The 15,404-nt window shown below is 44.5% G+C and overlaps 3 protein-coding genes across 3 annotated transcripts in view; 1 reads left to right on the top strand and 2 right to left on the bottom strand.

Moving 5' to 3' along the window:
• LOC134020774 (E3 ubiquitin-protein ligase AMFR-like) overlaps positions 1–15,404 on the bottom strand; it is a 343,986-nt gene that overhangs the window by 214,731 nt on the left and 113,851 nt on the right. The window lies entirely within an intron of this gene.
• Positions 80–4,360, top strand: tmem168b (transmembrane protein 168b). Its single transcript, XM_062461008.1, has 4 exons — positions 80–1,623; positions 1,718–1,860; positions 2,109–2,383; positions 2,784–4,360. The coding sequence occupies exons 1-4, from the start codon at positions 487–489 to the stop codon at positions 3,329–3,331; spliced, it is 2,103 nt and encodes a 700-aa protein (XP_062316992.1). The 5' UTR covers positions 80–486; the 3' UTR covers positions 3,332–4,360.
• Positions 4,867–8,380, bottom strand: znf277 (zinc finger protein 277). The gene is made up of 12 exons (XM_062461013.1): positions 8,335–8,380; positions 7,758–7,968; positions 7,557–7,645; positions 7,399–7,481; positions 7,008–7,099; positions 6,794–6,904; positions 6,573–6,705; positions 6,382–6,449; positions 6,000–6,096; positions 5,851–5,893; positions 5,561–5,735; positions 4,867–5,177 (listed from the first exon to the last, which is right to left on the bottom strand). Exons 1-12 carry the CDS (start codon positions 8,378–8,380, stop codon positions 5,003–5,005), a joined length of 1,323 nt encoding a protein of 440 aa, XP_062316997.1. The 3' UTR covers positions 4,867–5,002.

Raw genomic sequence — 15,404 nt, 5'->3', positions numbered from 1 at the left:
GAATGTTTTTCTGGCAGGTTTTCGCTTCAATGGTTAAAATGTAACACTGCTCCAGCACGAATATGAGATCAAGATTGTCCCTTCAGCCGTTCCGTACTACATGAATTCAGATTCAGAGACCGACAAGCCCGATGGCGGTGGTCATCTGACTGAAAGTTTTCAAAGTGGGAAAAGGACATTACTTGCGCGTTGTACTAACAAGAGATACCTCTAGTGATTCGTCTTTGTAGTTTCATAAGCTTTGCATATAGTCAACGTTTAACACGATCTAGGCCAGTTTGATCATCAGCTAGCTAGCTAGCGCTAGCTAATCTTGCCTGCAAAGATGGTTTGTTCGCTAGCTAACGGCTAGCATACTTCACCGGCAGCAATCATTAATAAGTTACATGTAGCCGTTAAGTCAGCTTAGGTATAACTTTACCTAAATGTTGTATAAAGATAACCCTGTGTAAATAGTTATCTGGACGTCACACATCCGTCAACAAGATGTGTCGCATACTACGCTACTGTGTCAGTCACTGCCTTCATGCTGCTATGACCCGACTGGATGAGGTCAATGGAGAGGTGAACATGTGGTCTTCAATCCGGTGGTTGGGATACCTGTCCGGCATAAACCTCCTGGTGGCCTTGTGCCTGGGGCTCTACGTCAGATGGGAAAAGAGTGCGGAATCCACCATCCTTGTTATTTTAGTTTTGGCGTTGTTAGTCCTCGGGATAGCAAGCATATTGTACTACTTCTTCAACATGGAGGCAGTCAGCCTGAGCCTTCTTCACCTATGTTTTGGATTCCTCCTGGGCTTGCTGTGCTTCATCAACAGTAAGGACCTGGAGAATGACGTCAAAGAGCAAGCGACCAACTATCTGTTGCTGGCCAGTCTTGGGATAAGGACGCTCTGGGCTCTGCTGGAAAGGCTGTGTGGTTGCACCAGATACCGTCCTGCCTTTCTCACCTCGGCGGAGTTCCTGGAGCTGGTGGGATTTGCCACAGCCAGCGTCGTCCTACCCATCCAGAAGTCCACGAGTGTCGTAGTCCTGGTGGTTGCCATGGCTGCGGTCATGGTGGCCCTCCGGATGAAAGCTGTCCTGGCTCTTCCTAACCTGGTCTGTTTCAGCGTTGTCACGGCGGCGCTCTTCTTCAGGTCCCTGGAGGCCCCCACCAACCCCTTCGCTCTGGCCTGCTTCTTCAGCCAGCTCATCTGCGACCCTCTGCTGGACGTGTACTACAGCGGGCTATCGGTGACGGAGCGCTGGCTACCGTTGCTGCTGTGGCGCGGCCTGTGGCGCAAGCTCTCCCTGCTCCCCCTGCTGCTGGTGGAGGGGGCCTTCTTCGGCCTGGCCGCCGTGAAGCTGGCCGACCTGCACCAGTGGTACCTGAAGATCCCGGCCTTCGTGGTGTGCGGTGTGTTCTGGGTCATCTGCCACGTGGTGTTTGTGATCACCGTGTGGGGGTTCCACACCAAGCTGAGCGACTGCCAGAGGGTGAGCCTGGCCCAGGGGCCTGGGGGAGGCAGCCTGGAGAAGGTCATGGCCTCCAAGGGAATGAGGCACTTCTGCCTCATTTCTCAGCGCCTGGTACTCTTCAGTCTGGTGTCGACCTCAGTCATCGCAGCGTTGTCATGGCAGGTAGGCGTGGTCTACATTTTACAGACACTGTTTTTGCCTGCCGCATGCTCCTGTTCTGTGTCGATGTTGAATAGATGGTTTCTGTGTGTCCCAGTCCTCCAGCAGTATCTTCATGGGCATGCTCCTACTGGTCCTGCCCCTGGAGTCTCTGTTTCATGGGCTTTTCTACGAGCTGGGGAACTGCCTGGGTGGGACCTGCATGGGCTACGCCGTGGTCATCCCAACCAACTACTGCAGGTTAGAAACTTCATCCCTACTCAGCACACGCCAGACACTTTTTTTTACCCACACATGCTGCCATCTTGATCCAATGATCATAATACTGAATATAATTATTTTGTATAGAACTTTTTACAAGCAATGTCACAGAGGGCTTCACCGATGCCCACAGATCAGCAGCACTTACACCCACCTCCACGCTCACAGACGGGATCTAAACAAGACTTAACTGCACAACTAACTTCCTCCCGTCTCCCACGTTTCAGCCCCGACGGCCAGCCCACCCTGCTGCCCCCGGACCAGGTGCGGGATCTGAACCTGCGCTCCACAGACATGCTGAACACCATGCAGCGCTTCTTCTCGCACCACATGATCGAGTCGTTCGGCTGCGACTACTCCACGAGCGGGCTGACCCTGGAGGCTCTGCAGGCCAAGATCAAGGCCTTCCTGGAGGTCCGCACGGCCGACGGCCCCCGGCACGACACCTACGTCCTGTTCTACAGCGGACACACGCACCGGACCGGGGAGTGGGCCCTGGCAGGTCAGGATGGAGGCGGAATTAACTGTTGTGTTATTAAAGTAAAGCTTAAATAGTTTTCTCCTCTCATTGAGAACCGTAGGTTTCCACCTAACTCACTCATTCTAATGTACCTTGCTCTGGGGCGCCCCGCTAGCTCACAGGATAAGCACCAGTACCGTGTAGACTGAGGCGGCCTGGGTTCAAATCCGGCCATGGCTGTTTGCTGCATGACTTCCCCTTTCACTCGCTCTCTCGCCTTGCTTTTCCTGTCACACTTCACGAAAATACTGTCCAATAATGCATTAACCCTTGTGCTGCCTTCTGCCACTGAGAACAGTAAAATGTCACCATTGTAAAAAAAAACAACAACGACCTAACGACTTGACCGACTTGTGTTGTTGGTGCGTGTCTCGTCCTTCAGGAGGGGACAGCCTGTCGCTGGACCGCATCCTGGAGTGGTGGAAGGAGAAGAACGGAACCGCATGCTCCCGTCTCATCCTGGTCCTGGACTGTGACAACGCCATGCCCTGGGTGAAGGCTGCCCGGGAGGTGGAGGGGCTGTACGTGGCCGTGCAGGGGGCGCTGCTCATCCGCTCCAGCGACCTGGAGCTGCAGGACTCTGCCCAGCTGGGGGCCTTCACCTCCCAATGGGTGGAGTTCAACTGCAACCCCAACAGCGCCACCCAGTGGTCGGAGAGGGGTAGGACGGTCTCTGCCGCCTACGGAATCTCCAAGGAATGGAGCGACTACACGCTGCACCTGCCTACAGGAAGTGATGTCACCAATCACTGGAGGATGTACTTCCCACGGTTGACCTACCCTGTGGTGCAGATGGCTCTGTGGTGCTCTGGTCTGAATCTGCTGTGGGCTTGCAACATCTGCCTACGGTGCCTCAAAAGAGTCAAACTAAACTGGTTCCCCCCTGCTGTGCTGGACACGGGCCAGGGCTTCAAGTTGGTCAGAACCTAGAAATAGGCTCTCTAAGATTCAGCTATGCTTTCTCCTTATCGCTTGAGGTTGTACTTCGTATTGATAACTTTTTTTTTTTCAGAGCTCAGGGTAGTTTTCTAAATAGTTTTCAGTAGTTGAATCAATGTTTGGTCTGAATTTATTCAACCCAAGTAGACAGTTTTGGATTGTGGATCAGTTACTGACAAATATAACGTTTAGAATGATTTATATTAAGTAAAAGTGCTGTTAGATTAAGAATATGTACACATTTGATATACCAAAATGGCGGTCGTCTTTGCACACACAAAACATTTGGTTATCATGACATTTGACACAGACTTTTTTCTTCCTGCATTCATTGATGTTCAACTTCCTTCTCCAAGCGTAAATAGGCAGTGGAACTTCCATATATATGCTGGGGATGGGAAGAGATGGAGAATGTTATCTCTTTTATGAGAAGTTTGAGAGGAATTATTCCATTCGAACCAGACCTTTGCACTAGAGCGAGCACCATTTTCAGTCAGATTCAAAATTAATAGATTCTGTGCCTTCAAACTAAAACCAAAAATATATAAAGTTATTTTAATCTTATAAAATAAATTCTGAAACTGAAATGGATATTGAACTCAACCCCCCCAACAAATCTCAGGTTATGACACGGTATTATTTAGATTTATATATTAGGAGAAAAATAAGACTTGATTTGTGGTTGGATATTTGTATTTCAAGAGTTGTTTCTTACAAACCCTTTTTGTATTCTGCTTTATATTCTGAACCACCGCAAGCCTTTGAGTGTCACTCCTGTTACTGATGTGCAGTGCATATTCTTTCATACTCTTTGGGGCAGGCCACAACCACACCGAAACAGATCAATTGCACTATCTGGAGGAATGTGGGGAAATGTCTTACAGGCGTGACAATGGTATTTGGAGGAAATGTACATGCTCTAATCAAATATGTATGGGTTGTGTACGTATGTGGAAAATATTTTATATTAATATTGGATGATGTCTTGACTATGCAATAAAAACAGACTATCTTGCTTGATATAGTCTGATTCACTTGTTGTGGGAGGCAATGTACACCATCTGTGGACACTTTCTGCAAACTGCTGGTGTGAATGTGACTGCCTGTGCGGATCCCAGTAGTGGGGCCAGAAAGCTGAGGCAGGGAGGAGGTCTAACCAGAGCCCAGACAAACTCAGCCTCTTTGGTCCAGGAAGGCAGAATGGCCTGTTCTGGGTTACCAGCTTGCACCTTGTTCTGACATGGTTCCTGACTTGGTCTGAGTGGTTAGATAGTGCAGTCAACCCTCTTTCTTTTAGGCCTGCTAGGAGAGGTTGTAACAGCTCAGGACAGGAGGTAGTACTTTTCACAATATACCGAAGACCCAACACCACCCCAGTCAAGACACCACATGAAGAAAAAGGATTTGCTATAGAAATGGAAGAATTGTGAAGTGGTCAAAAAAGAACCCTAACCCTAAGTGCCCAGAACGATATATTTACACACAATACCACCAACCAGTGTGTTTAACAGTGATGCAAGATTACATTGTGTTAAATATTTTATTTACAACAGAACACATGGTGTGTTTGATGTACCGAGCAGTTATCAAAATGAAATATACATTATTTTACTGCATTAGAAAAATACACCCCGTCCCTGTTTGGGTCACGCATTCATCCAGCTAGATGTTGGCTCCTCTGTTCTTCAGCAGCTGGTTGAGGACGCTGGTCTGCTTCAAGGCCCTGAGGTTGGAGATGTCCTCTGCGATGACAGGGACATCTCCACCGTGACCCTCGCTGTCACTGTCAGACAGGGCACACAGGAGGGCATCATTCTCATACGTGGGGAAGTAGTACCTGTGGAGCGAGAGAACAGCTTCCTTACTGATCACAGTGACTGTGGAGCGAGAGAACAGCTTCCTTACTGATCACAGTGACTGTGGAGCGAGCGAACAGCTTCCTTACTGATCACAGTGACTGTGGAGCGAGAGAACAGCTTCCTTACTGATCAGTGACTGTGGAGCGAGAGAACAGCTTCCTTACTGATCACAGTGACTGTGGAGCGAGAGAACAGCTTCCTTACTGATCACAGTGACTGACGGCCCGGTAAGACGATGGTATATCTGAATCACTTATAGCTGAGACACGCGTACTGCAGTGTCAATCCACTGTTGTGTGTTTTTATCCAGAACTATAATTACATCTCTAAATAACTCAGAGGTAACTAAAGGAGGACGCACTGAGGTTGGTCCCATGTGGACATCTCTGGAAGCATCATGGCATGGCCTGCGTCCACCACGTGACGAAGGACCTCAGGCCTGGAGGAAAACTTCTCCTGGCAGCCATAGCAACGGCACTGGTGAATCTCCCTGCGTATGTAGTTGACCAGTTTAACCTGCTGGTAGAACCTCAGGTCTATATAGAAGGACACACAGGATGGTGAGTTGGACAGAACCACTGTTTGGTGTGTGTGTGTGTGTGTGTCTGTGTGTGTGTCGGTGCTGTTTAGTTATTGTCTGGTGTTACTTACTGAGTTCTGACTTCAACTTGTGGAGGTCAAATCCATGGGCTTCCTGGAAAAAATAAGGCTTTGAAAGACAAGTCTTAAGAATTTCCAGGATCAGTTAATGTTACTACTATGCTCTCATGCTTTCACTGTTTAGCGAACTGTGTCTTTACCCCCATGTGGTCGTAGATCTTGTTCATGGTCTCTGATTGGTGCTCGCAGAACAGACATACAGCGCACACCGGGTGAGCCTGCCAATCTGACCAATCACTGCGGAGGAAAAACAGCCACCCGACATCGAGTCAGCCCATTCGTTTGAACATGACTCATAACTGTCTTTATGTAGGATTGTATCAGATCCTCAGAGTAACACACCAAATGCCAGACACCTGAGTCACCTCAGGTATTAGAAACAGGTGTGCTAGATTACTACTGGAGCGAAACCTTTCAGGCAGGTAGCTCTCCAGGAACAGGGTTGGTGACCCCTGCTGTACAGGCCTGTGACAGCTGACACTGAACCCGAACGTTTTACAGTGTCACCAGAGGGAGACTCACTCATCTTGATCTTCCAGCATCTCATGGTCATCCTCGGACTGGACCTCCTCCCAAGTCTTCCCCAGTTCCTGGTACCATTGGGCGGAAAAACTTTGTGATATAGTTTATCTTTCAAGTCAAGCTAAACCATAAACACATGCGTACCCGTATGTTTGCGAGGCTTAAATAGACACACAGACACCAGGACATACCAAGTAGTTGATGATGTAGAATTGGTCGTATTCGTGGTTGTTAGCGTTAATCCTGCGATGCTGTTTCTTCCTCATGTGGTCTTTCAGCGTGATCTTGTCTCGGAAGGTCTTTTCACAGTAGAGACACTGCAAACTGAGATCAGAACATAACAATCACTTCATAATCATGCAGTTGCTCCCTCCAACATCAATGTCGTCCTGGAGTGTAAACTCAATCTCACTTGTCCAGTTTGCCCTGGAGCGTGTCTAGAAACTCTTGGCAGTACACTATGTTGTCGGGTAGACCCACACTGAAAGCGTGTTCCCGGGCCATGTGGTTGAGCAGCGAGGACCTGGGATGAGAGAACAGCGTCACATGGCTCTGCTTTACGCGTGAACAGCGTCAGCAGTACTGCAGACCCGGACAGGGCAGAGGCCCTCTGGACGGGAACACACCTGTTCCCTATGAACTCCTCATTGCAAAACATGCAGTCTCGTCGGAAGCTGCTGTCGTCTCTTTCTCTCTGCTGCTGCTCCAAGATCTCTTCCTGTAGGTCCCAGAAACACAAGTCACGTGGGGCGTGTGCCTACAAACCGTTTATTTCTGTCAGAAAAGCGCAGAGGGATCGCTTCAGTTGGTCTTCGTTAGCTCTTTACCACTAGCTATCTGAAAACTAGATGTTTCTGCTAATTTAAGTTATAAGGTAACCATTAACTAATGTTTTCAACTCTGAATGCTGAGTGGTTAGCTAGTTTAAAAGGAGCGCTGTGTGAAAAAACTGCTGAAACAGCACAAGTTCTACTGTGGAAGTTGGACAAGCAGCAGTTCCTGGTCTGAGAAACTCACCAGTCTGTTCTGCTGGAGCTGCTCCCTGAGTATCCGGTCCTCGGGCAGAACATCACACAGGAGGAAGAAGTCCTCTTGTTTGTCTAAAACCGCAGGGAGTGAATTTAGAACCAAGGATTATTTGAATTTCAATTATACCTACATAAAAGTCCACTCACCAACAGGGCCTTCTGAGTTTGTCTTAATCACGCTGCAGAAATGTGTGATGGGCTGTTCTGTGAATCTCTTCCTCCAGTACAGCATGTACCTAAATGAAAGGTTACACCGTTTATTTCCTGTGGCATTTAAAAGCCAGTAATCTCGAAGTAGTCTATAACGTCTCTCTTCTGTACGGAGAACACTAAGAACAGGTAACATACTTAGGGAAGTCTGCGATTAGTTTGACATCAGCGATGACCAGTTTATGCTCCACAACCAGGTGCTTAAGGAGGCGGTCCTTCTCAGACAGGGGGCAGGAGTCCGCACAGAGAATGCAGGTGACCACCTCCCTGCCCCGAGAGGATGAGCTGAAGGTGCTGGCAGCGGGACGCTCTGGGAAGCACAGGGCCTCCAGGATACTGTCCTCTTCCTCTGAAAGGGAAAACAACTCGTTCTTTGGCAATGTTTGTCAAAGTTTGGGTTATGGTTATAGCTCGACACCCAGGCCGTTATTTTTGGTTTAAGATGAAACAGTGGCGCAAGAACGTGGTATTAATCAGATTATAGGTAACATGCCAATGTACAATATACGTGTTTTGTCTATGTAGTCTGTAATTGTCTTTTACATGTAGTTAACTACTAGCTCGTTATCCCGTTGGTGTTATTTTGATCGAGAAAATAAGTTTCGTTTCTCATTAGCAATACTGTCTGAATTGAGAGCTCAGAGAGTAGAGAGCTGTTGTTGAGAGCTGTATCATCATTTCATGAGTTAAATTGCTCTGAGCAAGAAACACGTACCCGTCTTATCCTCCATGCAGGCAGCCATCTTCAAACTTAATGTCATGTGTCGTATCCTAACAGCTGATAATTGACCAATCGGAAGTTTCTGGTGGATGGTCACTAGATGGTGCCAAAACCAAAGCTTCCCTTCGACAAACTCAACACAATCATAGCACGTTTACACACTATATTAGTTGGCTTACTTAATTACACCAATGAAGTAAATATTCTAACCAACAACCAGTGAGGTATCTCTAATAGTTTTATCATGATTGTGGACAAATCTCATGCCATATCTATGTGTCATATTCAACAATTACGTCTCTCTCACACCCATACTTTCTCTTAACCTCCTCTCCCTCTCGCTATCTTTCACTGCCTCTCCCTCGGTCATCTTGTCTCCTAATTCTCCACTTTCTGTGTTTGAGCAGACTACTCAGGTGTGCTCAGGTGTTGCATTATTCAGACGGAGCTCAGAGAGCCTAATTAAACTCCAGGGAGGATGGAGGGATAGCAGGGTGGTGCGCGTGGAGGAGGGAGTGTTGAAGGGGGTTATTTAATTTGGCCAACTGTTCCCTCAGTGCTCAGTCTACTCCGCATTCTGAAAAGACAAGGTGGTGAGCTCTTATTATCTACGGACATGCGATGATACCAGAGATTAACCGAGGTGTGTGTGACGGCAATGGCAATCCTCTCTATGAAATGCAATGTGAATAACATGCTCTGTGGCATCCCTCTCTTGAGAAATGGATTAAAGCTGATTCAAATTCCTTGCCTCATTTTCCCCTTTATGTTTTAAAGTCTTGCATTTAAATCAATGCAGCATGTTCATACCAAATGGTTCTCAGATATAGATAGATTGTACTATTAGCAAAACTGACTGTGTCCCATAGATCTCACATTGTGAAATCATTGAGTGTGACGTTCATACTACTCTGCCTGTCTTTCTTATAACAGACTGGTCTGGGCGCCACCTGTATATTCAGTGTAGCTAGCTCTTACTGTGGTTCAGCCTTTCCAAGAATCCCAGTGTTCCGAGGTGTATAATAACCATCTACGCGTGCCGGCTTCTCTCTGCAGTAGCCCACCTGGCTGGCACCCGATTGTTGCATAGCAACTGCCTACCCAGCACCTGTTTCTAGCATTTAGAATCAGGAGCCTGAAAATATGTCATTATGTGGGCAGAGACCACCCGCGCAGGTCACTAAACTGTCAGCTTCTAGCCAAACCAGCGAACTCCTTCTACGAGAACTAATTTGCCCGCGGGGTAAGCCCCTACTGTGGCCCGCAGAGCAGAGCGTGTGTCAAAACGTTGGCATGCGTCTCTGTACGGAACTCTACTATTGGTTGTGTCTCATCAACGTTGTATCAGTGTTGAAGCAGCAACGCTTAACTAGAGCAACGCTTAACCCTACAATTTCTGGGGAAATTGTAGGGTGTGCTTGCTTGCGTCGGTTGCACAGGGATCCGTTTTATAATGACATTTTTACAACTGATATTTCTGTATATTTTATATAAAAATGCATAGGGCCTATTTATAAAGATTACATAGATTTAAAAGCATCATAAAAGCATTTTTTGCTGCTCATTTACAACTCAAAATACGAGTGAAGTGTAGAATGAAATATGATGTCTTCTCATTTCCCCTGCAAGAGGCAGCCTCATAGCTGAATCAAAACGAAGAAATTTGGCAGACCGGTGTAAAAATTGACCTAATCTCTATGACTTAAACGTCTTTTAAGTTTTCCCTTCTCGTGATATTTTCAGGCATTTAGCCTACTCATATTGCATTCATTCATTAATAAAGAACCCCCTTTGAAGATTATTCTACAACGTTACCGGCAGTAGAAGATGGAATCGCGATTCAAACAGTACCATCTGCTAACTATGCCTCCCAAAACGTAAATAGGCTTGACATTTATTTAGTGGAAAATCGCTCATTCATTAAAAGCTCACTGGTAGCGATCATTGTCAGTAACAACGCAAAATGCGATATAGCCCTGTGTGGAGAAGCTGCCCCGGTAAATTGTACTACTACGGTACAGTACTAGACTAGCGTTACTGCTGTGTTCGTCTCGGTAGCGATTGCGTTGGTTGAATTGGATTTAACGTTCCGTTGTACGGTTTAGGCTGAAATTAATTATTTTCATGAACAGATTGACAAAGTTTAGGCTGTGGCAATGAAGTTCAGATTAGTAGTTAGATAGACTTTTGATTTAAGTAAGGGGAGTGCCGAACATGTTCTGTCGCCGTTTGACTTCCTACAGCTGTGTAGATGTTTTTGTAGTGTCTCGCGTAGGCTACAGCGTTGCAGTGATACACTGGATTGAAACCACAGGTAATGATAATTTCACCCACAAATCGTTTACTTGTAATATAATGTCATAATAAATCCTACAACGAAAATGTATATGTGAGGAATGTTTATTTTAACGATTGAAAACAGATACATCATAGACCACTGTAGTATGTGTTGCCCGGGCAACACAGGCTAACGTCATGATGCTAATACTTCAGTGAAATAGTAGACTACTGTTTCCGAAAGTAGATGTACTTCCTTAATAATATCAGCTTATATTGTACATTACACATCACAATTGTGTGTCATATCACAAAGTAAAATGAGTAAATAGTTATCACCCTGGCCTCTTTGCTTGTGGCGTTTCTGCAGCTGCCTTGCAGTAAAGCTATAGTTAGCCTAGCTATCCCCCAAGTTAACAGATGCGAAACGAATGTTCTGCCAAAGGTAGTCACGCGTGTTTTCGTGACGTTAGTGACGTAGTGACGTTAGTAACGTCAGTGACTGTGGCTAGCAAATTAGCCACCGTTAGCTTCACTTTTCGCCACAAAAACTTAACTTCAGCCTAAACCATGCAACGGAACGTAAATTCCAATAGAAGCAACTCAATCGCTACCAAGACGAAACTTTTGACACCTATTTTGTCTATGTAGGCCAAATATTGACTGAGTTTTAGGGGGACAAAAAGAATAATAACTAGAAACGGCTGTTCCTGCGAAACAGCAGTGAGAATGCTGAAAACCTGAATGGGGATAGCTGACCATGCTAAAAAAGCGGAAAATTGTGAAAATTTAGTAGAAAGTTATAAGCTGAAGCTTCAAAGCAACCGAAAGGTATTTTTGAAAGGGGCTGGAGCAGCATTCCAACAATGATTTGAAAGGATTTACCATTACTTTTAAAGGGAGAATAATTTGCACAAAAACCTTAATATTTTAAAAAGTATAAAAGTGAGAAATGAGAAAATACCCGCAAGCTGAAAGCTGAAATTAATTAAAAAAATGTGTGAGTCACACAAAAGAGGCAGTGTGGAAGCTGAACTGCATCATCTAACAAAGCTTAGAGCTAAAATAGCCTACAATGCGGGAGAAGCTGAAAGCTGAACTGTTAAACAGAAGAAGTAGGCTAGCTAGTCGTAACAAGATTATTATCGTTTTAACAGCCTACCATTGAGTGCGTTTACTCGGCTTTCTTAGTAGGATTCAATGTGATGGAATGAAACATACAGCAGTAGGGCCGATACAGGAAGACACGGCGACACTTTGTTGCAGAAGGATGATGGTGCAAGTTTTGTCCGTGGAGCATACAACGATTAATAAAAAAGAATCATGTAGACACGTTTATTGAGTAATCGCATAACTAATTACACATGTAAACGGAGTAATTGTATTATTGGTATAAACCGACAATTGCTAGTAATCGGGTTTCTCATGGTCAAGTAAACGTACCAATCACCTGTGTGAGAGACTGAGTGGTGCGTGTCTGTCGTTACGGTGATGGTGCAGCTATGATTGCTAACTCGGTGAGGGCACAGAATAAGAGAATGTAGCTAGAATCCACACCTCAAACAAGATAACCTAGACGCAAAACTGTACGTCCAATCCAAAATCTAATGATATTTTCCGAGACCCAAGACTCTGCCGAAACCAGAGATATTCTTTATATGTCTGTGCAGTCAGAAATACGACTATACCTGCAGTTTCAAAAACGTGTTCCTTCTGCTTTCCTGGTGCGTGTTTGTTTGGTTGCCACGGCGATGGAGCAGCTGTGATCGCTAACGAGCTGGGCAGAGAGAATAACTAATGTAGCTAGAATCTACACCTCAAACAAGTTAACCTAGACGCAAAACTATACGTCCAATCCAAAATATAAGGATATTTTCCGAGACCCAAGACTCTGCCGAAACCAGAGATGTCTTTTATATGTCTGTGCGGTCAGAAATACGACTCTACCTGCAGTTTCAAAAACGTGTTCCTTTTCCTTTTGCAGCAAACATTTTAATGTATTTCAAACTGTCATAATTCAAAATTGGCTGAATATTTGAAAAAGCTGAATCATTTGGGAATAGCTGAATGTCTTGTGAACATTTTAAAGGTTGAATGGTGTCTCTAGCTGAAAGTATGCTGAAGTAGTTACGTTTGAAAGAGGAGGAAGCTTTTTAATGATTTGAAAGGATTTACCATTACTTTTAATGGGAGAATAATTTGCACAAAAACCTTAATGTCTTAAAAAGTATAAAAGTGAGAAATACCAAAAGTCATAGCCAACATCTCCTGAAGGAGCTGAACGTTTTGATACATAAATTGTAGGAATCGGTGAAAGTATGCAGAACTAGTTAAAGGCCAAAAAACGGCGGAAGAACTAAAAAGTTGATATAATAATAATAATAATAAATATAGCTGCAAGCAGCGATGCGGGTTCCTCCGCAAAATGGCTAAATATTATAAACATGTACACTGCAGAAGATCGAGAGTTGGACAACAAGGGAGAAAAACTACTTCATGTTTGGCCAACAACAGGCTGAATGGGGATTTGAACTCATGAGCATAAGGTTACAAGTCAGTCTCTCTATCCTCTCTGCTACACACCAACTGTTGAGATTGTATGAATAGAAAGGGCAGAGTATTAGCTTTGGTCAACATTGGGACAAAGGTTAAGAAACAGTTGACATTTCAAGGTGAAATTGCATGAAATTGTGCATGGTATTTCAGAATGATGTCATCCTGTTTAGCTAAACAGATAATCAAAATTATGACAGGCCAAAAGATAATGGCTGGATTCCAACCTACTACCTTATACTTTACAGACCACCATCCCAGCCCATTGAGCTATTCTCAGTGTTGAATATTATCATGTTCAGTTACTGTATAAAAAAGTAAGCTGTTTCTCCTGTGGTAAGCGTTGTTAGATTCAGCCAACGTTGAAACTGCTCTAATTCAATCATTTTCACATAACAAGGTGAAATTGTTTGTGGTACTTCAGAATGATGTCATCCTGTTGAACTGAACAGATAATCAAAATTATGACAGGCCAAAAGACTATGGCTGGATTCCAACCTACGACCTTATACTTTACAGGTCACCATCCCAGCCCATTGAGATATTCTCAGTGCTGAATATTGTCATGTTCAGTTACTGTATAAAAAAATAAGCTGTTTCTCCTGTGGTAAGCATTGTAAGATTCGTCCAAAGTTGAAACTGCTTGTACATTTCCTATAAAAACGGGACAACGGAATGACTGGGTTGCTGCTGTAAAGAATAACTTACTCATAGTTTTTTTAAAAAGGTTGTTAGGAGTGCCATAACTTGTCAAATTTCAAATCATGCCTAGCATCAGTGGGAATGTGTCCTGGCTCAGGTTACTGAAATGAATTTGTGCAACAGGCAAGGGATCCACCTGAACAATTAATTTACTTCATTAGAGATAACCATTAGAGTTATCTCTACCATGCGTAGACTACAAGTAGCTAGCTACTGTGGTGAACCTGGCTTGTTTTGCAGTGGTTTACACAGTCTCGCTAAACAGATGATCGGAGTGTTGTGATGGGCTCAAATAAACACGCATTGCTATGTTTTACAACCGGAGGATTTATCGGGAGACTAGAAACCGTTTGGTCAGAATAAAAAATTAAAAACTATGCCTCTGACTGGTATTGAACCTTGATTACCAGCACAACATCTCAGCCAATTGAGCCATTCCCAGGCATGGAATACACAAAGTTCAATAACTGGATAATTAAAAAAAGCTGTTTCTCCAATGGCGAGCACTGTCAGATTTGGTCCAAGTTCAAACAGCTGTAATTCAGTCATATTTTGACATATCAAGGTGAAACTTTGCATGGTACTTCAGAGGCATGTCACCTTAAAGCTTATTAGGTTTGAACCATCCTTCAAAAATACATTTGATTTAGTGACACAAACATATTGAGGCAATGTGGACATTTACATAAATACACCAATTTCAGCCATTTTGTACTTGATTCAATTGCCTTAAGTAACGTTTTTAAATACGTCAATGATACACATCTGTACCAAATTTCAAGTCAATTTCACCTTTGGTTCAAGAGAAGAGGAATTTTGAAGGTTTTCACAAATTATCACAGTACAGGAAAATCCATCATGGCGGACCTTATGGGTCCTTGAGGCTTTTTTGTTCCTCATGAAAAATGAGTCATGCACACCAAGTTTCAGAAGAATTGGAGCAATGGGGTGGAAATGCCATCACTTTGAAAATCGGACTTTTGGGCGTGGCCTGTAGCGCCCCCTATGGTCCGATGTGGCCCATATTTGGTGTGGGGGTACCCACTTGGATGTAGTATCAATGTGCCAAATTAGAAAATTTATGACAAGGGACTTTTTGAGATATTGGGGCGCAAGGAGAAGAAAAATAATAATAATAATAAGAATACCAACAATAACAATAGGTTCCCTCCTACCGGAGGAACCTAATAATAAGAATACCAACAATAACAATAGGTTCCCTCCTACCGGAGGAACCTAATAATAATAATATATATGTGAGAGAACAAAGGTTGAGCCCTTGCCGAAGGCAAAGCACACCCAATAACAATATATATGTGAGAGAACAAAGGTTGTGCCCTTGCCGAAGGCAAAGCACACCCAGTCATTTGTTATGAGTGAAGTCGTGTCTTTTTCATGTGCGTGTTGCTATGATGCTGTCGGTTGTCCTCAATGAGTGATTTGTTTCTCAGGCAAACATGTTGTGTTTTATACCGCACAGCTCAACACCCCTTCCCTGTCACGGTACAAGCTATTGCTCTTTGTTAACTTAA

This window comes from Osmerus eperlanus, chromosome 5 (assembly GCF_963692335.1).
Source record: "Osmerus eperlanus chromosome 5, fOsmEpe2.1, whole genome shotgun sequence".
NCBI lineage: Eukaryota > Metazoa > Chordata > Actinopteri > Osmeriformes > Osmeridae > Osmerus > Osmerus eperlanus.
The sequence above is the reverse complement of the archived record's forward strand: the minus strand, read 5'-3'. Positions and strand labels throughout refer to the sequence as shown.

Bases quoted from the DNA above. Each gene is read 5' to 3' on its own strand.
- znf277 (XM_062461013.1), bottom strand. From the start codon at position 8,380: ATGACATTAAGTTTGAAGATGGCTGCCTGCATGGAGGATAAGACGG. The intron at 7,969-8,334 runs GTACGTGTTTCT...TTTCCCTTTCAG, and splicing joins CTGCATGGAGGATAAGACGG to AGGAAGAGGACAGTATCCTG. The intron at 7,100-7,398 runs GTGAGTTTCTCA...TGGGACCTACAG, and splicing joins AGCTCCAGCAGAACAGACTG to GAAGAGATCTTGGAGCAGCA.
- tmem168b (XM_062461008.1), top strand. From the start codon at position 487: ATGTGTCGCATACTACGCTACTGTGTCAGTCACTGCCTTCATGCTGCT. The intron at 1,624-1,717 runs GTAGGCGTGGTC...TGTGTGTCCCAG, and splicing joins TCGCAGCGTTGTCATGGCAG to TCCTCCAGCAGTATCTTCAT. The intron at 2,384-2,783 runs GTCAGGATGGAG...CTCGTCCTTCAG, and splicing joins CGGGGAGTGGGCCCTGGCAG to GAGGGGACAGCCTGTCGCTG.